The sequence below is a fragment of the Hippopotamus amphibius genome, chromosome 3 (assembly GCF_030028045.1).
Source record: "Hippopotamus amphibius kiboko isolate mHipAmp2 chromosome 3, mHipAmp2.hap2, whole genome shotgun sequence".
Taxonomy (NCBI): domain Eukaryota; kingdom Metazoa; phylum Chordata; class Mammalia; order Artiodactyla; family Hippopotamidae; genus Hippopotamus; species Hippopotamus amphibius.
In genome coordinates this window covers 150,408,509-150,435,656 of record NC_080188.1, presented here as the reverse complement: position 1 = coordinate 150,435,656, position 27,148 = coordinate 150,408,509, and the positions used below count along the sequence as shown (strand labels likewise).

General features: G+C 39.4%; 1 protein-coding gene across 1 annotated transcript in view; it reads right to left on the bottom strand.

Annotated features, from left to right (window-relative positions):
- PLD5 (phospholipase D family member 5) overlaps window positions 1-25,351 on the bottom strand; it is a 433,085-nt gene extending 407,734 nt beyond the window's left edge. Inside the window, exon 1 of the mRNA XM_057729806.1 lies at window positions 25,163-25,351. Coding sequence (XP_057585789.1) covers window positions 25,163-25,351 — 189 coding nt within the window. The remainder of the gene's footprint in view (window positions 1-25,162) is intronic.
- Window positions 25,352-27,148: the final 1,797 nt, after the last annotated feature.

Below are 27,148 nucleotides of genomic sequence, written 5' to 3'. Positions count from 1 at the left end.
ATACGTTTTCCAGCCTCAATAGTTCATCTCAATCTGTAAACTATTTTGCCTTACTAACCCCTTAACACATGATGTTCTACCCAGACCTACCACCTTTCTTTCCTTGAAATGAATACCAATTCTGTGACAATTATTCTACACCCAATATAAAATTAGGTAATGTGAAGTATCCAAATAGAAAAAAGTTATACTAATAAAATAAGGCAACTATAAAATAGTCACAGGGAGCAAGGGCTTGCCTCTGTTGAATGCCTGCCTGAACACTGCTCATTGGTGATGCTCCATCAGTATTAACGCCAATTCATGTGCATCTGCTCCATATGGCCCCTGAGAAACTGCTTTTCTTACTTCCTCCTTTACAATCAGAAGATATATGGGCTCCCTATTCATCTTTGGTTTTGTTAAAGAAAATGGGCAAAGTGATGGTAAAGCACTTCTTTCACTTTCAGCAAAGCCCTGGGGATTATTTTGCCATTACTCCATTTTTTGGTAATATTTCCTAGAGTGAAAAAGCTATAACTATAAATGATAATTTCATTTTGGGGTTTCAGGGATACCCTTACGAATAAGCAACCAACACACCTATATTCATGGTGTAAATAGGAACTTAGAAGGACAAAAAAGCAGAATTACTTGGTGGCTTGTCAGGAGCAGCACAGGTATGCAGGCTGACCAGAGTGAGCAAGAATCATCTAGAAATGAGAGATGGGAGACTCCAAAGACAAATGTACATTCTTCACACTTTCACACCCCTAAGATACCACACCAAAAGTGTGTCTTCCTTGGAGTGCTACACTTACCAAGTATTGCATTGCCTATCTCACCATATTTCCTTTTCTTTTGGCCCATTCTTTTCTTCGTTCTGCTTGGAGATGTTTTCTCAGTGTGAGTGGGCTGATGTTGAAAAGATTCCAAGTAAATTTTCAAAGGGGATTTAAAATCTCAGAAGACATTATCTTGGCTCAGAAAATAGGAAACCATGACGGTTGACAATGGAAAACCCTTTTCCACACACAGGTCAAGTAAGCATGAAAAAACAAGTTGGAAAAATAATGTCAAATTGGAAACCATGGAAAGGAGTTATTGATGCCCAAGCGTAGAACTTGATTCTCCAACAACAGATCACTGACCTTGGAAAAAAGAAAGAATGAGAATATCTATAGACACAAAGAAAGAATGAGAATATCTGTATACACATGCACACACACACATATATGTGTGTGTGTGCATGTGTGTGTGTGTGTACATGCATACACACACATCACACACAATATTAGTATATGACATAAAATCACTGTACCACTCAGCAAGCCCTATCCTTTGCTTAGTATAAGATTTCTTTCCATCATCTGAATGAGAATCTATGGGTGGGGTTATAAATAAGATATTTCAGGACTTTGATGAAAAGTTCAATGAATATGTTTATCTTTGTCAAAATACGTGTATTGAACTTTCACTAACATATGAAACTACTACGTATTTCTCTTATTAGAGGCTTTTAAGAGTGGACTTGGAACTAAAAATGAAACATCTCCTTTTTAAATACATACGAGAAAAAAATCTTTAAGGATATATTAGGAAGAGGTAGGAAAAATACAAGATAAGCTTGTAGCATTTTCTAGTACCACAAAGTAAGGACGTACTCAAAAAATACAAAGATGGGGGCATTTCTAAGGGACACAGGAGACAAACTTACAGAGCTCCCAAGAGCCAAAGCAGGAACAATTTAAGGAATAAAATAAAAAACATAGAATTGGATTCCACCCACAGTATAAATATCCAATGGCTCTACCAATACAAATAAGTGATTGAACAATAAATATTGGGAGAGAAGAGCTACATTTTCCTTGCAGAATAATTCCAAATAATAAATGCAGCTACTCCCTAGTCTAGGGGTTGCTTAGTATGGGGACCTGGCACTTAATGCCTCACTTACAAACATTAGTATGTGAAAAGGGGGAAACAATAACTTTACAGTGGAGAAACCAAGAAAGCACTACCTTAACCAAGTGATCAAGATTAACATCATCAGTAATGTCATGTGCATAATACATACCCCTTGATAGGATGAGAAAGGCATTTCACCTCTGTGATATTCTTTCTAAAAACCCATAATCAATCTATTTATCAAAAAAAAAAATCAAACAAACCCATTCTACAAAAGAACTGAGCAATGTTCCTTAAATCTGTCAAGGTCACAGGTTCCAGTCTTAGATGGCAACATATGAGGCTCCTGAGCTCACCTCCTGCCACTGCCACACCAAATCTGTAGCTACATGTGGAACAATTTCCTTTGAAAGAATCCAGAAACAGCTGAGCAACTCCTTCACACTGGGCAAATGAGACAAAAATCACTATGAAATGGTAAGAAAGGCTGAGACACACTCAACAATCAGGAGGAAATTCACAGCTACCAGATTCAACTAAGGAGTGAAGGATTTGGACCCAACATTTAGCACCCCTACTTCTAAGACCTGTACCTCCACCTGAGGGACAGGCTCCCAAAACACCTAGCTCTGAAAGCCAACAGGGATTCCATCCACGAGACTCACAAGACTACTGCAAACAAAAAAACAGTTTTTAAAAGGCTCATGAGGACTCGCTACAGCTATCCCCCCTACCCAGGGCTCAGAGCAGAGGCAGGGAGAGAAACACCTATCTTCCAGTCTTTCCCTGAAAGGGACCAATTTTCATATCTTAAAAGCTGCATCTTCTTCATCCATTCTTGTGTCAATGGACATTTAGGTTGTTTCCATGACCTGGCTATTGTAAATAGTGCTGCAATGAACTCTGTGGTACATGTATCTTTTTGAATTATGGCTTTTTTAGCATATATGTCCAGTAGTGGTATGCTGGGTCATATGGTAGTTCTATTTTTAGTTTTTTAAGGAATCTCCACACTGTTTTCCATAGTGGATGTATCAATTTACATTCTCACCAACAATGCAGGAGGGATCCCTTTTCTCCACACCCTCTCCAGCATTTATTGTTCCTAGATTTTTTGACGATGGCCATTCTGACATATAGACACTATCAAAGGTAAAATAGATCGCTAGTGGGAAGCTACTGCACACACAGTGAGATAAGCTTGGTCCTTTGTGACGACCTAGAGGGGTGTGATAGGGAAGATGGGAGGGAGGCTCAAGGAGGGAGGAAACATGGGGATATTTGTATACATATAGCTGAGTCACTTTGTTGTACAGCAGAAACTAGCACAACATTGTAAAGCAATTTTACTCCAATAAGGATGTATTAAAAAAATGCTGCAGTCTGAGAGTCAGGTTCTAATTTAGAACACATCTAGTGCAGTCCTCTCTGGAGACTTGGGAAGCTGGTGACAGCATCTTCACACTCTTCCTCTGCCCCACTCCAAGTCGCTGATGTCTCCCTGAAAGAACCTTGTGCACACATCTGGCACACTGGCTTTTGTGTCTGTTGCCCAGGGAATGTACCCCTTGAACATCTGGCTCAGGTGGCCAGCATGGCTTGCGTTTGAAGCTTCAATAGAACTGTAGTAAACAAAGATATCATCCTTAACCAGCTATCTTCCCAGGGCTCAACACAGAGGCAGGAGAGATAAATGTCCATCTCCAAGTCTTTCCCACAAAGAGGTCTATTTTCCTACTTAAAAGTTTCTGACTAAAGGTCTGGCCTCCAATCTACTTGCATCTAGGTGTTTACTGAGGTCCTCCCCTTTGGGACACTGACAAATTTTAGCATGCCCTTAACTACTAGGCATCCATTAAGAACAAAGAAGGCAGTTTGGAAAATCTCAAAAGTTAGAGAGACAACCAAGAGTTAGGGCTGAATGACAAAGTTCATCTCCTACATGAGACCATTCCTTCAAGACTGGGAGAGGTGGCTATTTTACCTAATGCATAGAAATCAAGAGAGAGTCAAGGAAAGTGAATAAATAGAAAAACAGATTCCAAACAAAAGGGCAAAGTAAAATGTCAGAAACAGACCATAATAAAAAGCAGATAAGTGATTTACATGACAAACTGTTCAAAATATTGCTTGTAAAGATGATCACTGAGGACAGGAGAACAATGTATAAACAAAATGAGAATTTCAACAAAGAACCAGAAAATATAAGAACCAAACAGAAATCGCAGAGCTGAAAAATAAATTAACTGTACCAAAAAATTCAATTGAGTGGTTCAACAACTGACTAGAAAAGCAGCAGAAGAACACAGCGAATCTGAAGACAGGATGGTAGAATTCATCCAGTCAGAGGAGCAAACAGAAAAAGAATGAAAAAAAGTGAAGACAGTTTAAGGTACTTACAGAACACCATCAAGCAGACCAATATTAACATTCTAGAGTCCCAAAAGGAAAAGAAAGAGAGGAAGGAGCAGAAAGCTTATTAAAATAAATAATGACAAAACTCCCCTCACTTGGGTGAAAAAACAGATATTCAGATCCAGGAAACCCAGAGAGTTCCAAATAAAATGGATCCAAGGAGATGCACACCAGAACACACTTTTAATAAACTGTCAAAAGTAAAAGACAAGGAAAGAACTTTAAAAGCAACAAGAGAAAAGAAACTTGTTACATACAACGGAACCACCAAAAGACTATTAGCAGATTTTCAGCAGAAACTTTGCAGGCCAGAAGTGAGTGGCATGATATATTCAAAGTGCTCAAGTTCTAAAAAACTACCAACTAAGCAATATGCTACTGGACAAAGCTGCCCTTCAGAACTGAAGGAGAGATAAAGAGCTTTCCAGACAAGCAAAAGTTACCATTACTTAAAACGAATTAATCACAAGTGAAGAAGCAAAAGAAAAAGAAAGAAAGCAAAACAAGAAAACAATTTACAAAATTGCACCAATAAATCCATATCTATCAACAATACTTTAAAGTAAATGGACAAAATTCACTATCAAAAGACACAGAATGATTAAATGGATATAAAAAACAAGAAATATACTGCCTAGAGACTCACTTCAGATGTAAGGACAAACACAGGCTGAAAGTAAATGTATAGAAAAAAGATATTCCATGCAAATAAAACCTAAAGAAAGCAGCGGCAGCTATACTTATATCAAAGTAAATTTTCACCAAAGAGTATAATAAGAGGCAAAGAAAATCATTATATAATGATAAAAGGGTTAATCCAATAAAAGGATGTAACATTTGTAAATATTTATACACCCAACACAGGAGCATCTAAATATATAAAGCAAATACTTTCAGACCTGAAGGGAGAAACAGACAGGAATACAATAATATTAAAAGACTTCAACATCTTACTTTCAAAAATGGATAAATCATCCAGACAGAAAATCAATAACAAATTACTGAACTCAGACTACACACCAGAGCAGATGGACTTAACAGATATTTGCAGAACATTCCATCAACCATTAGCAGATACACATTCTTCTCAAGAGCAAAAGGAGTACTCTCCAGGATTAATCATACAGTGGGCCAAAAAACTAGTCTTAATTGAAATCATGTCAAGCATCTTTTCCAGCTATAATAGTATGAAACTAAAAGTTAATTACAAGAAAATAATTGGAAAATTCACAAATATGTGAAGATTTTTAAAAGGTACTGAATAACCAATGGGTCAAAGAAGAAATCAAAAAGGAAATTAAACAATATGGTGGGTCCAGTGACCAGCAGGCACTGCAAGTGGCACTCCCCATGGCCCAGTGCCTCAGTTGTTGCCCAGAGTGGGTTCCACTCAGAAGCCTAATGTTCTTGAAGGCTCTACATGGACTCCCAGCAGCTGAGGGGAATCAGCAGCTGCTGCTGAAGCATGAAGAAGAGATAAGGCAAGAGCCCCCTCAAAGTTTCTTGCTGTTCTTATTTAAGAATATTGCCATGACTCTTGTATTAAAATGGAATTGCACATAGGCATTGCAGAGCCTGTTGCTTTAAGAAGATCCTCAAAAGGCTGGCAAGATGGCAGAGTGGCAAGGTGGCAGAGTAGAAGAATGTAAGCTCACTCCTTTTTACAAAAATGCCAAAATCACAACTAACTGCTGAATAACCATTGACAAATAAAACAATGGAGCCTACCAAAAAAGATACAGCCAAAGATAAAGCCACAAAGACTCAGTTGGAGGGGTGCAATTACAATAACATCAAATCCCATACCTGCTGGATTGGTGACCCACAAACTGGAAAATAATTATACCACAGAAGTTCTCCCACAGGAGTGAAATCCCTGAACCCAACATCAGGCTTCTTCTCTGGGAGTCTGGAAACAGGAGGAGGAGCCCCCAGAGAATCTGGCTTTGAACATCAGTAGGGTTTGATTTCAGGAATTCCACAGGACCAGGGGAAACAGAAACTCCACTATTTCAGAGTGCACACAAGGTCTAGTGCTTAGCAGGACCCAAGGAAAAAATCAGTAACCTCATAAGAGATGGGGCCAGATCTACATGCTAGTATTGCAGGGTCTCCAGTGGAGGCAGAGGGCAGCTGTGGCTCACTGTGGGGAAAAAGAGACTGGCATCTGCAGCTCTGGCAAGTACTCATTAACACGAGCCATCATGGAAGCTGCCATTTCCCCCCAAGACCCAACCCCACTCAACAGGCTGTAGCCTCCAATGATGAGACACCACAGGCCAAACAACTAAAAGGGAGGGAACACACCCCCATTCATCAGCAGACAGGCTCCTTAAAGTCTTTCTGAGCACAGCTCTGCCCACCAGAGGGACAAGATCCAGCTCCAACAGGCAGTCGGCAGGTACCAGTCCCTCCCACCAGGAAGCCTGAAAAAGCCTCTTAGCCTCATCCACAGAGCACAGAGAGCAAAAGCAAGAAGAACTACAACACTGCAGCCTACAGAACAGAAACCACAATCACAGAAATTCAGACAAGATGAGACAACAGAGGAATATGTCCCAGATGAAGGAACAAGAAAAACCCCAGAAAAACGACTAAGTGAAGTGGACACAGACAATCTACTGGAAAAAGAATTCAGAGTAATGATAGTGAAGATAATCCAAGATCTCAGAAAAAGAATAGAGGCACAAATTGAGAAGATACAAGAATGTTTAACAAAGATTTAGAAGAACTAAAGAACAAACAAACAGAGATGAACAATAAAATAACTGAAATGAAAAATACAGCTTTTTTCTTCTACAGCCAGAAGAAATTAATAGCAGAGTAACTGAGGCAGAAGAACATATAAGCAAGCTGGAAGACAGAATAGTGGAAATCACTGCCACAGAACAGAATAAAGAAAAAAGAATGTAAAGAAATGAAGACAGTCTAAGAGACCTCTGGGACAACATTAAATGCACCAACATTTGCATTATAGGGGTCCCAGAAGGAGAAGAGAGAGACAAAGGACCTGAGAAAATATTTGAAGAGATAACAGCTGAAAAATTCCCTAACATGGGAAAGGAAACAGTCACCCAAGTCCAGGGAGTGCGATACAGGAAAAACCCAAGAAGGAACACGTTTAGATACATAGTAATCAAATTGACAAAAATTGAAGACAAAGACTATTAAAAGCAACAAGGGAAAAGGAACAAATAATAGACATGGGGACTCCCATAAGGTTACCAGCTGATTTCTCAGCAGAAACTCTCCAGGCCATATGGGAGTGGCAAGATATATTTAAAGTGATGAAATACATATATACTGCTATATCAAATCCTCATAGTAACTGCAAATCAAAAATCTACAGTAGACACACAAAAAAGGAAAAGGAATCCACACACAACACTAAAGTTAGACATCAAATCACAAGAGAAGAGAACAAAAGAGGAAGGGAAGAAAAAAGACCTACAAAAACAAATCCAAAACAATTAAGAACACAGCAGTAGGAAAATACATATCAATAATTACTTAAAATATAGAAGTGTTAAATGCTAAAACCAAAAGACATAGGCTGGTGGAATGGATACAAAGACAAAACCCATATATATTCTGTCTACAAGAGACCCACTTCAAATCTAGGGACACATACAGACTGAAAGTGAGGGAATGGAAAAAGGTATTCCATGCAAATGGAAATTAAGAAAAAGCTAAAGTAGCATTACTCATATCATATAAAATAGACTTTCAAGTAAAGATTGTTACAAGAGACAAAGAGGGACACTATATAATGATAAAGGGATCAATCCAAGAAGAAGATATAACAATTATAAATAGGTATGCACCCAACACAGCAGCACCCCAATATATAAGGCAAATACTAACAACCATAAAAGGAGAAATGAACAGTAACACAATAATAGTGGGAGACTTTAACACCCCACTTTCATCAATGGACAGATCATCCAGAGAGAAGATCAATAAGTAAACACAGGTTTTAAATGACACATTAGACCAGACAGACTTAAGGGATATTTATAGAGCATTCCATTCAAAAGCAACAGAACACATATTCTTCTCAAGCACACATGGAACATTCTCCAGGACTGACAACATGCTGAGCCACAAAGCAAGCCTAGGTAAATTTAAGAAAATTAAATTTATATCAAGCATCTTTTCCAACCACAATATGAGATTAGAAAACTATTAAAAAAAACCTGTAAAAGTCACAAACTCATGGAAGCTAAACAATATGCTACTAAATAACCAATGGATCACTGAAGAAATCAAAGAGGAAATCAAAAAATACCTAGAGACAAATGAAAACGAAAGCATGATGATCCAAAAGATATGGGACACAGCAAAAGCAGTTTTAACAGGAAAGTTTATAGCAATACACTCTTACCTCAGGAAATAAGAAAAATCCCAAATAAACAACCTAACCTTACAATTAAAGAAATTCAAGAAAGAAGAACAAACAAAACAGAAAGTTAGAAGGAAGAAAAACATAAAGACCAGAACAGAAAGAAATGAAATAGAGACAAAGAAAACAATAAAAAATATCAATGAGACTAAAAGCTGGTTCTTTGAAACATAAACAAAACTATTAAACCTTTAGCCAGACTCATCAGGAACAAAAGGGAGAGGGCTCAAATCAATAAAATTAGAAATGAAAAAGAAGTTACAAGACACCACAGAAACACAAAGGATCATAAAAGACTATTACAAGCAACTATAAGCCAATAAAATGGACAACCTAGAAGAAATGGACAAATCCTTGGAAAGGTACAATCTCCCAAGACTGAATCAAGAAATAGAAAATATAAACAAACCAATCACAAGTACTGAAATTGAAACTGTGATTTAAAAACTTGCAACAAACAAAAGTCCATAACCAGGTAAATTCACAGCAAATTCTGTCAAACATTTAGAGAAGAGTTAACACTAATCCTTATGAAACTATTCCAAAAAATTGCAGAGGAACAAATACTCCCAAACTCATTTTGTGAGGTCACCATCACCCTGATACCAAAACTAAAGATACCACAAAAAAAGAAAATTACAGGCCAGTATCATTGATGAATACAGATGCAAAAATCCTCAACAAAATACTAGCAATCCAAATCCAACAATATGTTAAAAGGATCATACACCATGATCAAATGGGATTTATCCTGGAGATGCAAGGATTTTTCAATATCCACAAATCAATCAGTGTGATACACCACATCAACAAGCTGAGGAATAAAAACCATATGATCATCTCAATAGATGCAGAAAAAGCTTTTGACAAAATTCAGCACCCATTTATAATAAGAACTGTCTGGAAAGTGGACACAGAGGGAACATACATCAATATAATAAAGGCTATATATGACAAACCTACAGCTAACAACACACTCAACTGTGGAAAGCTGAAAGTATTTCCTCTAAGATCTGGAACAAGACAAGAATGTCCACTCTTGCCACTTTTATTCAACTTTTGGAAGTCCTAACCATGGCAATCAGAGAAGAAAAAGAAATAAAAGGAATCCAAATTGGATAAGAAGTAAAACTGTCACTGTTTGCAGATGACATGATACTATACATAGAAAATCCTAAAGATGCCACCAGAAAACTATCAGAGCTCATCAATGCATTTGGTAAAGTTGTAGGATACAAAACTAATACACAGAAATCTGTAGCATTTCTATACACTAACAATGAAAGATCAGAAAGAAAAATTAAGGAAACAATCACTTACCATCACATCAAAAAGAATAAAATACCTAGGAATGAACGTACCTAAGGAGACCAAACACCTGTACTCTGAAAACTGTAAGACACTGATGAAAGAAATCAAAGACAACACAAACAGATGGAGAGATATACTATGTTCTTGGATTGGAAAAATCACTGTTGTCAAAATGACTATACTACCCAAGGCAATCTACAGATTCAATGCAATCCCTATCAAATTACCAATCACATTTTTCACAGAACTAAGACATAAAATCTAAAAATTTGTATGGAGATACAAAAGACCACAAATAGCCAAAGCAATCTTGGAAAAGAAAAACGGAGCTGAAGGAAATTAGGCTATCTGACTTCAGACTATACTACAAAGCAACAGTCATCAAAACAGTATTATCTAGCACAAAAACAGAAATATAGATCAATGGAACAGGATAGAAAGCTCAAAAATAAACTCAGGCACCTGCAGCCAATTAATCTACAACAAAGGAGGCAAGACTATATAATGGAGGAAAGACAGTCTCTTCAATAAGTGATGCTGTGAAAACTGGACAGCCATATGTAAAAAAGATGAAATTATAACATTCTTTAACACCATACACAAAAATAAACTCAAAATAGATTAAAGACCTAAATATAACACCAGATATCATAAAACTCTTAGAGGAAAACATAGTCAGAACACTCTGACATAAATCGCAGCAATTAGCTTCTTCAATCCATTTCCTAGAGTAATGGAAATAAAACCAAAAGTAAACAAATGGAACCTAATTAAATGCAAAAGCTTTTGCACAGCAAAGGAAACCACAGAGAAAATGAAAAAACAACCCACAGCATGGGAGAAAATATTTGCAAAAGATGCGACCAACAAGGGATTAGTTTCTGGAATTTACAAACAGCTCATGTGGCTCAATATTAAAATATGAAGAAAAAAATGGGTAGATGACCTAAATATATATTTCTCCAAAGAAGGCATACAGATGGCCAAGAAGCATATGAAAAGATGCTCAACATCGCTAATTACTGGAGAAATGCAAATCTAAACTACAATTAGATATCACCCCACACGAGGCAGAATGGCCATCATCAAAAAGTCTATAAACAATAAATGCTGGAGGGAATGTGGAGAAAAGGGAACCCTCCTACACTATTCACAGGAATGTAAATTGGTACAGCCACTATGGAGAACAGTATGGAGGTTCCTTAAAAAACTAAAAACAGAGGTACCATGTGATCCAGCCATCCCACTCCTGGGCTTATATCCAGAGAAAAACATGGCTTGAAAGGATATATGCACCCAAATGTTCATTACAGCACTGTTTCCAATAGAAACATGGAAACAACCTAAATGTCCATCAACAGATGAATGGATAAAGAAGATGCGGTACATATATACAATGGAATATTACTCAGTCTTTAAAAACAATGAAATAATGCCATTTGCAGTAACATGGATGGACCTGGAGGTTATTATACTAAGTGAAGTAAGTCAGACAGAGAAAGGCAAATAGCATATGACATCACTTATATAAGGAATCTAAAAAAAAAAAATGATACAAATGAACTTATTTACAAAACAGAAACAGACTCACAGACTAAGAGAATGAGGTTATGGTTACCAGCGGGGAAGGTTGGGAAAGGGGATAGTTTGGGAGTTTGAGACTGACATGTACCCACTACTATATTTAAAATAGATAACCAACAAGGACCTACTGTATAGCACAGGGAACACTGCTCAATATTCTGTAATAACCTAAATGGGAAAAGGATTTGAAAAAGAATACAGATACACATATAACTGAATCACTTTGCTGTACACCTGAAACTAACACAATGCTGTTAATCAACTAGGTTCCAAAATAAAATGAAAGTTTTTTAAAAAGAGGAAATCAAATTATATTGAGACAAATGAAAAGGAAATATAACATATCAAAGCTTATGTGATACAGCAAAAGCAGTTTTAGAGGGAAGTTCATACCTATAAATGCCTACATTAAGAGCTTAAATAAACAACCTAACTTTACTCCTCAAGGAACTTGAAAAAGAGCAAACTGAATCAAAAGTTAACTGAAGGAAGGAGATAACAAGCATCAGAATGGAGATAAATGAAATAGACATTTAAAAGACAACAGAAAAGATCAAAGAAACTAAGAGATTTTTTTTGAAAAGATAGACAAACCTACAGGAAGACTTACCAAGAAAAAAGGTAGAGAACTAAAATAAATAAAATTAGAATTGAAAAAGGAAACATTACAATGGATACCACACAAATACAAAAAGGATGGTAAGAAATCACTATGAACAATTACACATCAACAAATTGGACAATCAGTAAGAAATGAATACATTCCTAGAAACATACAAACTACCAAGACCAAATCTTTAGGAAACAGGAAATCTACACATATCAATTACTAGTAAGGATATTGAATTACTAATTAAAAATCTCCCCATAAAACAAATGTCTAGGACAAGATGCCTTCACTGGTGAATTCTACCAAACATTTATATAAGAATTAATACCAACATTTCCCAAACCCTTCCAAAAAAATAGAAGAGAAAGGGACACTTTCAAACTCATTTTCTGAGGCCAGCATTACCCTGATACCAAAACCAGGCAAAGACACTACAAGAAAAGAAAATTAGAAGCCAGTACCCCTGATGATTATAGATGCAAAAATATCAGCAAACCAATTTTAACATTAAAGCACCATAATCAAGTGGGATTTATCCAGGGATGCAAGTATGGTTCACCATCCACAAATCAACCAACGTGACACATCACATTAACAAAATGATGGTAAAAACAAATCATGCGATCATCTTAATAGATGCAGAAAATGCACTTGACAAAATTCAACATCCATTTATGATAACAACTCTCAATACACAGGTGTAGAGAATGTACCTCAACATAATGAAGGCCATATATGACAAGCTCACAGCTAAGACCACACTCAAAAGGAAAAGCTCAATGCTTTCCCTCTAAGATCAGAAACAAGAACAAAAACAAGGATGCCCACGACCAACACTTTCATTCAAAACAGTATTGGAAGTGCTAGCCAGAGCAATCAAGCAGGAAAAAGAAATAAAAGGCATCTAAATTGGAAAGAAGAAGTAAAATTGTCTCTATCTGCAGATGACATGATACGATATATAGAAAACTACAAGGACTCCACTAAAACACTGTTAGAAATAATAAACAAATATAGTGAAGTTGCAGGGTACAAAATCAACAAGCAAAAATCCGTTGTGTTTATACACAGTAACAATGTGTATAATCACATTGTTAATTTATAATCACAACCTAAAGAATAAATTACCTAGGAATAAATTTAACCAAGGAGGTGAAACACCCCTACATTGAAAACTATAAGACACTCTTGAGAGAAATTGAAAAAGACACAAATAAATGGAAAGCTATTCCCTGCTCACAGACTGGAAAAAATAACATTGTTAAAATGTCCACACAACCCAAAGAAATCTACAGATTCAAAGCAATCCCTAACAAAATTCCAATGGCATTTTTCAAAGATAATCCTAAAATGCATAAGGAACCAAACCACAGAAGACCCCAAATAGCCAAAATAATTTGAGAAAGAGGAGCAAAGCTGGAGGTATCACACGCCCTGATTTCAAACTATTTAACAAAGCTATACTAACCAAACCAGTATGGTGTTGGCATAAAAACAGACACATAGATCAACAGATCTCCACTAGGGAAACTGGAGAGCCACATGCAAAAGAATGAAACTGGAATACTATACACAAAAATAATTGAAAATGGATTAAAGATTTGAACATAAGACCTGAAATCATAAAACTTTAAGAAGAAAACACAGGCTTTTAAGTTCCACAACATCTGTCTTGGTGATGATATTTTGGATTTGACATCAAAGGCAAAGGCATCAAAAGCAAAAGTAAACAAGTAGGACTACATCAAACTAAAAAGCTTCTGCACAGCAAGGAAATCATCCACAAAATGAAAGAGCAATCTACCAAGTAGGAGAAAATATTTGCAAATCATGTATCTGATAAAGAGTTAATAATCAAAGAATTCATACAACTCAACAACACAAAACAAACAACTCTTTTAAAAAATGGGCAGAGTATCTGAATAGACATTTTTCCTAAGAAAACAAACACATGGCCAACAGGTAAGTGAAAATATGCTCAACATCACTAATCATCAAGGAAATGCAGGTTAAAACCACAATGGGATATCACCTTTTAGGATAACTATAATAAAAAAAGACAACAAATAACAAGTGCTAGTGAAGATATGGAGAAAAGGGAACCCTATAGCGCTATAGGTGGGAATATAAATTGGTACAGCCACTATGGGAACCAGTATAGAAATTCCTCAAAAAATTAAAAATGCAACTACCATATGAGGTAGCAGTCCCACTTCTGAGTATCTACCCAAAGGAAATGAAAACAGGAGACTGAAGAGATATCTGCACTTCCATGCTCATTGCAGCATTAATCCCAATAGCCATGATGTGAAAACAACCTAAATGTCCATAAGCAGATGAATGAATAAGTAAGATGTGATATACAAATATATAGAATATTATTCAGCCATGAGTAAAAAAGAAATCCTTTCATTTGCAACAATATGGAGGAACTTAAGGGCATTATACTAAGTAAGGTAAGCCAGAGAAAGACAAATATTGCATGATATCACTTATATGTAAAACCTAAAAACAAAACAAAACAAAAAACCACTCAAATTCATATACTGAGAGAATAGAAAAGTGGTTGCCAGGGGCTGGGGAGTGGGGAAAATGTAGAAAAGTTGGTAAAAGTGTAAACTTTCAGTTATAAGATGAATAAGGTCTGAGGATCAGTATAAACATAGTAATTAACAATGATAACACTGTGATATAGTTGAACTTTGCTTACAGAGTAGAAATGAAATGTTCTCACACACACACACACAAAATACATATGTGATATGATGTTTTTATTAACTCAATGGTGGGAGTCCTTAAATATCTTAAAATTTTATTAGTCAATTATACCTCAATAAGGCTGAAATCAAAAACTGTCAAGGCCATAAAAAATGAGGAAAGCCTGAGAAACTATTGCAGACCAGAGGCTGACTAAGGATACATGACAACTAAATGCAATGTATTATCTTGGATTAAATCTTAGAGCAGAAAAAGGACATTAAAAACTGGTGAAATTCTAATGAAGTCTGGAGTTTGGAATTTAATACTAAGGGAAATTGAAACTGGGGTGAGGAATGTATAGAAAATGCCTTTACTATCTCCACATCTTTTCCAATAATCTAAAGTTAATCCAAAATAAAAGTTTATTTTTCAAAAAAGGATGTATCAGGAATCTTATAGGACAGGCTTTAAGCAACGTGTGCACAAGTCATGCATTGCAGCAAGAAGAACTTAGGAAATGAAAAAAGGCTGGAAACAGATAAGTCAGGAAGTCATAGTAGGAGATACTTAATGATCAAGAGCAGGCCTTTAAAGGGATTTTGGCAGTTTTGACACATTCCCTGTTGTAGAGTATCTTATAGTCTCTGGTAAGTGTACTCAGCCAGAACAGGGCAGATGAACCAGCAGATTTAGGCATGGCAAAAAGCTGGACCAAGTACTTGTGAAAAATTTAAAAGTTAATACTCTTCTTGACTAATAAAAACAAAGCCACAAAGAAATAAAAACAAAACAAAAAAATTCATGTAAACATTAGCATTAGATATTGGAATAGGTCACTAAAGTGGCTATAAAACTCTCAATTCTCAGGTCTTAAAAAAAATGGGTAAAATCTCAAACTATAGATGGTTTAGAAGCAGCTTTATCTGTTACCTTCTCCAGCTGAAATTTAATCACAACCCTTTTCAGGAGTTTCTCATGGAGCTTCTGGTGTTTCTTTCCACTGAACTCTTGTTGCATTTAACATCTTCGCATTTATCTGTCAAGTAGCATATGCCACCTCATTCTTTCACTTGTGTATAAGTCCTGCCTTCCTAAGCACATATTCATTCGTTCACTCTTTCAATAGTCAAGTCAGTCAACACCGGATGTCTACCAGGTACTGTGCTGGTCATTAACAGTACACTGTTATAAATAAGAAACCACTGTTGCCCTCAGACTTTCCAATGAGGTGAAAAGATAGACAACTAATCAGGCAATTAAAAAAAAAAAAAAAAAAAACAGTGTATTAAGTGCTATAACAGATGCTTGCCCATGATGTTGTGGGACCCCATAAAAGGGGTATTTAACCAGACTCTAGAAGCAAAAATATTTAAGCTGAGTTCTGAAGAACTAGACCATAAGTCACCTGATATCAAAAGGCCAATCACAAACATTTGAATTTTCTCAAGCCGTAAGCTCAGCTCCTTGCAGAGGGCAGAAATTGGACTGCTTGTTAATTATGATCATAAAAATACTGATAACATGGATCAAGACAGTAACAATGGCTGGGGTCCAAGATACAAAGATGAATAAGGCAGAATTCCAACTCTCAAGGCATTTTTAGAATTTTCCCTGTTCAATTTTGTATCCATCATGCCAAGTACAATTTCTGGGACATGCTGGCACTCAATAAGTATTTGCTGAATGGATGAGATTTCTCAGACTCCTCACATCCAGTCAAGCACCAAGTCCCATGAACTCTTTTTTAATAAGGCTGTTTCACTTTACTGTCATTCGTGTGTTTACTGGAGTAGCACTTTTCTTTTTGGCCGCGCCATGCAGCTTGTGGGATCTCAGTTCCCTGATCAGGAATGAATCCGGACCACAGCAGTGAAAGCACCAAATCCTAACCACTACACCCACCAGAGAACTCACCCCATGAACTCTTATTTCACAATATTTCTTGCATCTGTTCCTCAATTTTTCTACTTTCCACCATACTCTTTTGTTACTTCCCATCTCTACCACTAAAAGAGACTTGACACTGGTCTCCCAACATCCCCCTCCAGGCTCTTCTTCCTCAACACTGCGAGCCACCAGCAGGTTTTCTGAAACCCAGAGTTGCTAACTGAAGTGCCTACTGAAATATCTCCTGTTTGCTCACAGAATAAAGCTGAACATCATCAGCTTACAATTCAAACCCTCAAGTCCTCCCTGGTCTTGTCCTAACCCACCACTGTGGGTGTTTTCACACCCAACGCTCACGTTAACAATCACAGCCATTTGAATTTTCTTTAACAAAGCCTGTCCTCCAGTCATACTTGTTAACCCACTGTTCTTCCAAACAGGCTTTTTGTTGCCCAGATTCCACTCAAAAGCCTTGGTTCAGGCCAGCCCTACATCTGGCAGCTCTTCTTCCTAGGCTCCTAAGCCCCAGTACAAAACTTTGCCTAGGATGAAGCTATCTTTAACCACCTTTGTGTATAGTGTGAAAGAGAAACCACATTTTTTTTTAATATAGATATACAAATGACTCGACACCAATTTTTTAAAAGACCATCTTTTTCCCACTGCACTTCTGTGCCTGCCACTTTTGTCATAAATCAAGAACCTGTCAATAATAAAATATACACAGGTCTGTTTCTGCACTCTCTGTTGCCTGATCTATTCATTTATCCTACACCAACACCACAGTGCTTTAATTAATCTAGCCTTGCGATCTGGAAACAGTCAACTAACTTTGTTCTTCATCAACATTGTTTTCACTATTCTTGGTCTTTTGTATTTTCCTATAAATTTTAGAATCACTTTTCAACACATGCAAACTTGTTGGAATTTTAATTGGAATTATACCTACTAAATAGAGCAATCTGGGAGAGAATTAAAAAGAAGTCTTATCAGTCTCCTTAAGTATTTGACATTTTTATGCTAATGTAAATGGTAACAGTTTTTAGTTTATTTTGGAATTGTTTTTTCCTAATTTAATTTTGTATAGTAACTTTGTATCCAGTGGCTATGATAAATCCAGTAACATTCTTAATTTATTAAGTGTATCTGTAGTTTATTTTGTTCAGACTACAGAAAAATGTCATCTGCTAATAATGACAATTTTACTACTTCCTTTTGAATTCTTATTTTTGCCTTACTGCATTGGTTATAACCTCCTGTACAATGCTAAACAGAAGTGATGATGGTGGACATCTATGCCTCACTATCCAGGCAGATATTTTTAAATATTTCGCCATTAACTATGATTCTTTTAAAAGAAACTATTTATCAGAATAATGAAATTTCCTTTTATTTCTAGTTTGTTGAGAATTTTATCATACCTGAGTATAGAATTTCATCACTTTTACTTCATTTATTGAGATACTGGTTTACTTTCATTCTGTTAATGTGATAAATTAGATTGACTTTTGAATTTTATATCAACTTTGCATTACTGGAATAAATTTAACTTTGTTATAATACATAATATATGACAGGATTTATTACTTATTGTATCCTTGTCTAAACAATCCTTTGAAGACAGGATTTTATGCTACTTTGCATTTTTCTGTATTATTCATAACACTGTAATATTACAACTGTATTTATAAAATTGAAAGCATCTTGAGAGAGGGCAAAGACTTGCTTTGGTCTTTGTATATTCTCTACTGTTTGGAATACAGTATATGTCACAAATACTTGTTGAATGAAAGTTCTCATAATCTCCTAACTAAGTGTCTTTCACACAAAAGTCACTCTCAATAAATACCCGTTGATGATGAGTGTGTCAGTTAATGCTTTTTTTTATTACAGTGTCCCATCTTCTCAACTTAATTCCTCATGTTATTACCTGTAATAGACCTAACAACTTATTGGCAGGAGCACAATTATAGCTCAATTCAGAAAAAGAATATGTTCACGAGGTTCACTGTCTACTTTAGAGTATAAAAAACCATATTTATCACGCAATTGCCATGACATCCAGTCCCACGATACCCAGTCAGGTAGTCCAGCTTGGGCCCACTTCATATGTTAGGCATCAGTGAGATTTTCCAATGTACATAATCTGGGAAAGTTTTCCATGTTCTTCATTCTTCTTCATAAGCCCTGTTTATCAGCTTCACTTGTGATTTTAGAAAGTGGGCTCTTTGTTTCTGAGGAAAACTTAAATGTATGTTTTTGGTAAAAAGGTCTGCCTCTTCACAACCACTGTGTGGCATTTCAACAGTACTTCAGCATTTATATTGTACTCTAAACTCTCACAGCAGAATCTATGTAGGTATGAATTTGAGGCAATCAGTAACTTTAAATGTCCCCAACACATACACAAGAAGCAACATCTCTGGGTTGCTATTTTACCACAAACTCTATCTCTGTCTAACTATGTCATGTAACAGGCAATTCAGTACAAGAATATAACATATTATAGCTACTGCCTTGTTCTAGAAGTTCAAAAGATTCATCAGATTTCTTGACCTCTGGAGCTAAAATAGAAGAGCCAGAAACTGTTACATAGGTTTAAACCTGAGATAGATACAGAAACCTGTGAAGAGAAGTGAAAACTTTCAAAAAAAAACTAAGAGGAATAAGTAGTGGCTATTACATGGAAGAAGGGAAGAAAAAGGAATCTTAAATTCAGCAGTCTTGAGAGTCTCAAGTTAAATATATTTAATATGATATGTCACTGACTGTGATTATGTTAAAATAAGTCAATAAGCCATATCCAACAGAGTTCAAAGTCAAAGTTTCTTCAAAACAAACTGAAATGTCAATCCATAGTCCATTAGTAGAGTAAATACAATAGTGGAGCACAACACTGAGATGCATTAGAACACAAGAGACATCTAGACTTTCATTTCTTGACCCATGGGTTAGAGAAGCAGAGGAGTCTGCCTCAGCCTAGGCTTTGTCTATTCTGTTTATCTAAAGTCACAGGAAATAATCCTGGTAAATGTTAATGTTCTTAAATGTTTGCCAGACTGAAATTATCCAGTCTGGCCAAAAATACATTACCCTAAAAAAGGACATTTTCTCCTTGTTCGTTTATTTGGTTAGTTGGTTGATTTTTAATGGTACATTTTAAAGATTCATTCCCTTAGGCTGAACTTTGTCTTTTGGTGCTTTACTGATCTGCTCTGTGGAGTATAATTACTTTCACGAATCTGCTCTGTGGAACACAAGTGGCATTACATAATATGAGCCTAGACCACAGTGACCAAGTTTGCTCCAATCCATTTATTCTTTGCTTTTCATGTGCATAATTTATTCCAGGAGGCAAGTGTGCACTTGACATTTATCTACTATTTACTGGTAACATAAACTCTTTTTAAGTGTGAAAATTCACACTTAGAGGAGACAATTTTTTTTTAGTGAGGCACTTACTAAACCAAGCAAGATACTAAGGCTTACTACAAGTGTGAACATTAAGGATTTTGTCTTCTCCTCTTTACAATTTCTCTTTCCTGCTTTCTCTTTCAATTTTAAATACACTTTCTGAACCACCACGCAGATAAATACAACCACCAGCACAAAGCTGGGAAGGAAATTGGAAGTTGGGGACGAGGCAAGGAGTTGGTCTCCACTAGCAGGGCCCACAGAGAGAGTGAGAACAAGAGTCAGCCTCAGAATGGCCAAGCAAGGAAAAAACGGGGGCCCACTGGCCTGGGAAAGAGGCCCCCAGAAAATGGACTGGAAGCTGGGCAAGGAGGCAACTTAACACACCCGGGATAGCGAGCTGGCCTTGCTGACAAAATGACCCATACACTCTGGGTCCAGAACTATAATGCAGGCAGGCTGATCCCAAATATAAAATCTGGAAGCTCTTTGGGTGGAGTGTGCAGGCTCAGCCAGGCAACACCTAAGCAGCAATTATACCAATAGGTACTGTGTTGTTGAGCATTGAGCATGGGCCATATGCTGTGCTGAGAGCTTTATGTCTCATGGTCATCCTTGTGAGCATCCATGGATGTTCTCTTTCTCCTTCTTTTGGGTCTTGGTTGAATCCCCCTTCCTCATTCCTTTCAAGCAAGCCTTGGCCCGGAAACTTTCTTTGGCCAACAATCATGAGTCAAATGGCTGTATCACTTCTGGATAGAAGCACTAAAAGGCATTACATGATTCATCAGCTTCCCTTTAGCTGACAACAATCATGAAAACGAGTATCAGGGTGGAGCTTCCAGCAGGCCACGCACTAAGATGTGGAAAATACTCTGCTGCTATGGACAGGATGTCTGGATGATCATGCTCCCCCAACCCCAGCCAAATACATATGTTGAAACCTAATCCTCAATATGCTGGCATTTGGAGGTGGGGCCTTTGGGAGGTGATTAGGTAATAAGGCTGGAGTCCACATGAACAGGATGGTCTTCAGAGAGCTCCCCCACCACCACCACCATGTGAGGACTCAGCAAAAGATGGTTACCTATGAACCAGGAAGCAGGCTCTACCAGACACCAAATCTGCCTGTGACTTGATCATGGACTTCCCAGCTTCCAGAACTGTGAGAAATAAATGTTTAAAAGCCACCCAGTCTACGGTATTCTGTTACAAAGCTTGAACTAAGACACCTGCCAACCTGTATAAGTGAGAAGTGCGAGGAAAAGATTCTTTTGTGGTACTAAGCCCCTGCCATAAGGGGACTGTGCACCACTGGAGTACAGACATGGACTGTCTCCTTGAATCATCCAGTAAATCTACGACTCCTTATGTAGGACTGTGAATGTACATCCTGGTGACTGTGAGTCCTTTGCCCAGGCCTGTCTAACCAGAGCCCCATGCTCTGGCAAAAGCTAACTGAATAAGCAAGAGAGAAAATAAGACATTCCCATCTCCATAAACAGCATCAGGAAACTTCTACACACACATAACTGGCATAAAGCTAGGTGACTTAGCAGAGTACCCTCCACAACTCTCCCACTTTGTGGGAAAAAAAAAAAAAAAAAACTCAGTCAAGGCATATACCACCAAAGGACACCAAATTAATATTACACCATCCTCAGGGATAGCCAAAATGTATTAAATGGTGACTCTCAAAGTGACCCAGCCCCAGGGAGGGCTGACAGAGCAGAGTGGGTTAGAGTTGAAAAAGTGGCCCCATGCTCCTTTTCTTTGCTAGATCATAACCTTCACTTTTACATTATTCCTAAAGTAAATACAGTATTCTACAGAAAATAAGACTTTCATTGTTTCCCAAACCTAATGCCTTCTAAAGCCACAGGCAGAATAGGAGGCAAAAGATTCTAGGAACCAAGAGCACTGTTTGCACCTAATAAGACAACATTCTATGCAGGGCCCAGAAATTTTACTTTTTCTGAAATCTACAAGTAGAGGTCAAAATCTAGAATTCACAGCATAAACATAACTTCCTTGTATCTTCTAATCATGACTTCAGAACAGAAGAATTCCCTCACATATATTTATTTCTTAATGGGTATTCATCTTAAGCATCAACCAACCAATGACAGGAATCAAATTTAAAGACGGATTGAATGTATCCCAATCCTTAATCACTCAATTCATGTCACCTTTCTCTTGTCCAACCTGGGGATTAGTCTTGTAGCCTTTAAACTAGAAAAGGAAAGATAAACTATTCTCATTTTTAGCAAACTGAGTGGAAATATATTCTCTAGCTGTCACTTTACATCGTGTAATTGACTTTCAGATTAAGCAATGCCTCTGAAGTCTGGACAGAGTCCACACACTGACACATTACATTTCAGGGAATTCCGTTATTAGGATGACTGAATATGCATATCATTTGAAGCCATAATTTATTTATGCCCTTAACACTAGATTGGCTTTTAAAGCATGAGCAAAATAATAGTAGGCTGTTTTCATGCATATGATCTCTATTATAATTATTCATTTTTAAGATAATAAAAATGGTAGTCATCCATTTGATTAGACAGAGCAAAAGGGGCAAACTACATCACCTTTGAATTTCATATGACGCACTCATCCTAATCTCCACAACATCTAAATCTGAAGGTGTCACATATGTTCAGAAACTCGTCTATTATAAAGTAAACATTTCATTTTCATGCTTTGTGTGGCAATAACACACTTGCTTATATTTGTTATGGGTTTTTAGATTTCAAATACCTAATTTGAAATTAGCATCAAAATACCTGAAACATCATAGTATAGACAACACAGGACAGATGAGCTTGAATGCAAATACAATTACATCTTTATGCTAATCTAATTTTTCATAGCACTTTCATAAATATTATTTCATTCAAATGTTTGTAGATGTTTCAAAGGGGCAAGAGAATATCACAAAAAAATTTCACTGGAAGCAAAGCCCCCTTTCTGACAGAAAGCAACTGTAGAAGAAAACATCAGAACAGAATACACATTTCATGATATGTATTTGAGAAAGCAAACAAAAATGTTACTTTGATTTAAATAACAAAAGAGGTAATTTTTCAAAAACTAAGTACAAGGCTCTATTTTGGAGCATCTGAGTGAAGAAGAAAGCACAGATCCTTACTTGCAAACAACCAGATCTCATTTTCCTTGGTCTCTAACCCTCAGCAGGCACTGAGCATCCTATACTCATCCACATACGTGAGGCTGCCATGGCCTACACTGTATGACTTGATACTTTCAATGAAAAAATAAAAGAGAAATCATTTAACTATAATGTGTGCAATATCTGTGACTCAAGAAGACATAGTCATAAAAGGTGGCAGTATTGATTTTCAATAAGAAAATAAAGGAACTAGACCAGCTAAAAGCACAAGCTGCAAATGAACACACATTCAGAGTGAAACTGAAATGAAGACATACTCTATCACCACCCTAAGGGTGTACCATTCTACCTAGTACTAAAATAATAAAATGACCTCAGGAGCCAAATTACAGGAAGATGCTATTTGCCCCTCTTTCAACTAATAACCACAGTTTCCTTCGTAATTCTGGAGCTTGCATTTTTCAGCAGATACTGCTACCTTTCAAACAACTTGCATCCTAGAAACCTCCTTCAGTTACTTCCATGGTCTTAAAGGATCTGAGACATCCATTTGCTATTAGGAAATTGTCTCTACACACAACACAGCCTGCACCCCAACTCAAATCTTTAAACCTGCGCTTTCAGGGACCTGATCAGGCCCTCGGAGAGAAGGCAAAGACCTTCCTTCCAGATTGGGTAAGAGAAATACTCCTTTGCCCGCTTCCTCCTGGGAAGCTAGTTGGTGCTGAAAAGCCCTGGAGAAGTGCGCGGGTTTGGGGGGGGGGGGGGCGGGCAGCGGGCGGGAGAGGCGGGGGAGGGGTAGGTCCTTGCGGCGGCAGATGTGTTAGTTCCAGAAGTTCCCGTTCTTATCTATCATAATTGGCGATGTGACCCAAATACAAGGAAACCTCCACATTCCATTAACAGACTCAATTCGGATTATTCAGCTCCGCGGGAAGAAACTGCATCCTCTCTGTAACTAGCTGTGCTGCACTCTTGAGATAATTCTCTTAGTTTCACGCTAACATTTGGTTAAGGAGATGTTGATGGGTCAGATTTGGCACTGTGAATCCACTAAACGCCGTTTTACAGGACTTTTTCTCTCCTGAATGGCTGGCCATAGGGGCCCGGCCCAAGCGCCAATAACGCTTCCGGAGAAACACGCGCTCCTTGGGAGAGGGGGTCCCGGCTCGCCAGCCCCCACCCTCCAGTGGCGAGTCCTGGCAGCAGGGCGACCTGCTCCTTTCTCTGTTTCTCCTTGCAGTGTGCAAATCCCTCGCTAGCTGGGCGCAAGTAGAGAGGACCGCCACCTGCTCATCCCAGAGGATACGCTGCAGAAAACTCAAATGGATCGTGCGCGGACGCAAGCTGGTCGCCAGCGAAGACAACTTTATGGATTTGTTACCGTTAGTTCTGTACCGGGTAAAATAGCCCCAAAGGCACGAGCAAACGCCCCTCTAAAGCCCACTCCCGTGCAACGCCGGCTCCTTGGAGCCGCGCTGGGGCAGTTCCCCTTCTTGCTCACCCCGCACAGGCGCCCGAGGAACGCACTGCGAATGACACCCCCCCACCCCCTCCCCGCAGTGGCAGCCCGGGGAGGTCGAGGTGTGCGGGGCCAGGCAGTGCCGGAAGAGAACATCCCCGCCCCTTCCCCTCCCCGCAGCCCGGTCCTTCCCCGCAGGAAAGTGCTGGCCAGGCCCCGGCGGGCGGAGGACCCAGACGCCCCCGCCCCGAGCCCGGCCGCCGGCGGGGTCCCCGTGCCCGGCCCCGGGGCTGGGGTGCGCGCGCGGCAGGTGCACGGAGGGCCGCGGCCCGGGGAGCGAGCCCCGCTTACGTGCTCCAGCTTGTCTTTTCTCCGGAGCCAGACGCTGGCGCTGTAGTCCTGCTGCTTGACGCTGCTGTAGAAGTTCGCGCCCACTCGGGTCAGGCTCGGCGAGGGCTCCTTGGGGCGGCTTTTCAGCCTCATCTGCTCGAAGCCCTCATGGGGGGAGGCCGAGAGCCACTCGTGCTGCCGGATCTCCATCCTGACATGACCAGGCGGCGGCCGGCGCGCAGCGAGCTCGGGATGGGCGTGCTGGAGGCCGGCCGGCCGGCCGGGGCTGAGGGAGGAGCGCGCGGGCGCGGGCCGGGCGCGGGCAGCCGAGCGCGGGCAGGGCGGGGTGGAGCGGGTGGAGGGAGGAGGGGGAGAGGGGAGGGGGAGAGGGGAGGGGGATGGGGCAGGAGGGAGGCCGCGAGCGAGGCGGAGGCGCGGGCTGCGGGCTGCTGCGGTCCCCGGCGGGCGCTTAGCACGCCGGCCCCCGGCGGCACCGATTGGGCCCGGTCGGCCCCGGGCGGAGCGCGGCGGGAGGCGGCAGGAGGCGGCGGGGGGCGGGGGGGCGGTGGCAGGGGCTGCGCGCGCCTGCAGGTTGGCGCAGTGAGGAGGCCAAGGGCTGCGAGTCGGGCCGCCGCGCCTCCCGGCGCGCCCAGGTTGGCGACTGCCGGGCGGCGGACCTGCCTTCCGCAGCCTTCCCTCAGCCGGGCTGCGTGTCTTCCCCTCGCATTTATGCTTGAAAGCGAACAACGACTGGAGAAGTCAGCACTGTCTCCGCGTCCCGTCCTCCCTTGGCACCACCCCGCCCTGTCCACCCCTCCGCCGCCCCCGACCTCTGCCTCCCGTCTTTCTCAAAGTTCAGTAACTTCCAGCCTCAAGAGGCATTCGTCCCACCCCTGGGGACTCCGGACAGAGGGTGTCCAGCAACCCCAGAAAACGGCCCCAAGGACAAGTGTCTTCTTGATCCTGGCGCGCTTTCCTTGGAGGGTGTAGCGACGCAGACCCTCCTGGCGGCCCAGCCCGGCGGCGGAGCGTGGCTCTCAGCAGCCTCGCCCCTCGGATCGTGGGAGGGCGATTCCACGGCTCTTCTGCAAATACTCTGCCTCCACTCCGTTCTGGAGGCGTCTGTGGCCCGAGTGCTGTGCGGTTCTTTTCTTGGTTCCCAGGCCCCCGGGGCCGGGTTTTACATCCCCAAAGCTTTTTACGTGTGCTTTCCCTCCCGAGCCCAGTCTTACGACAGGCTGGCACGACGATTTTTTAGAAATAAGGCGGCATATTAATAATTAATTCTTAAATCGCTTTATCTTTTGCTATTTTTTGAAATCAACATTTTCCCAAACATTCTTTGGTTTTTCCAAAAAGCTGAATCTAGTGTTAAGGATTTCTCAGGTCAGTTTAAAAGCTTCTTAAGTATTTGAAAGCCGGAGAAGTGTAATGGAGAGTTTTAAGGGAGCCACAGTGGGTAAACTGATCTCTGAAGCCCTTGGCAGAACTGTTCCCCAGAACTATCCACCTTTCATGATAGTTTCAGAGAAAGAAATTCTGGGTTGGAATTTGATGAAGTTCTGTGAGGGCAAGGATTGTGTATCATATCCTTTTAGAGTCTCCATATGAAAAGATGGTATTGTAATAATAGTTGAAACAGAATCCTATAAGCAGTCAATTTGTGGATGAAGCAGCTTCATATAAACAACCCACCCAATTCTTGGTTATTCTAAATCGGTTTTCTTAGGAGCTGAATTGCATTGTGTAATGTGTACCCCAGTCTGTGCATTATCTTTAAATCTCACAGTTATTTTGCAAGATACAGGTTATTCACCCCATTTTCCTGATGACCAAAGGAACTGAGGCTCAAGCATGAATTACACTTCAAAGCAAGGATTTGAACCACGATTAAAAGGCTGCTTACAACTGTCTTGTCTCTCATATTTTGCTATTACAATTTAGCTTTCCCTGCTTTTGCTTTAAGTATAAAAATACAATTTAAATGTTACTATATATATTATATAT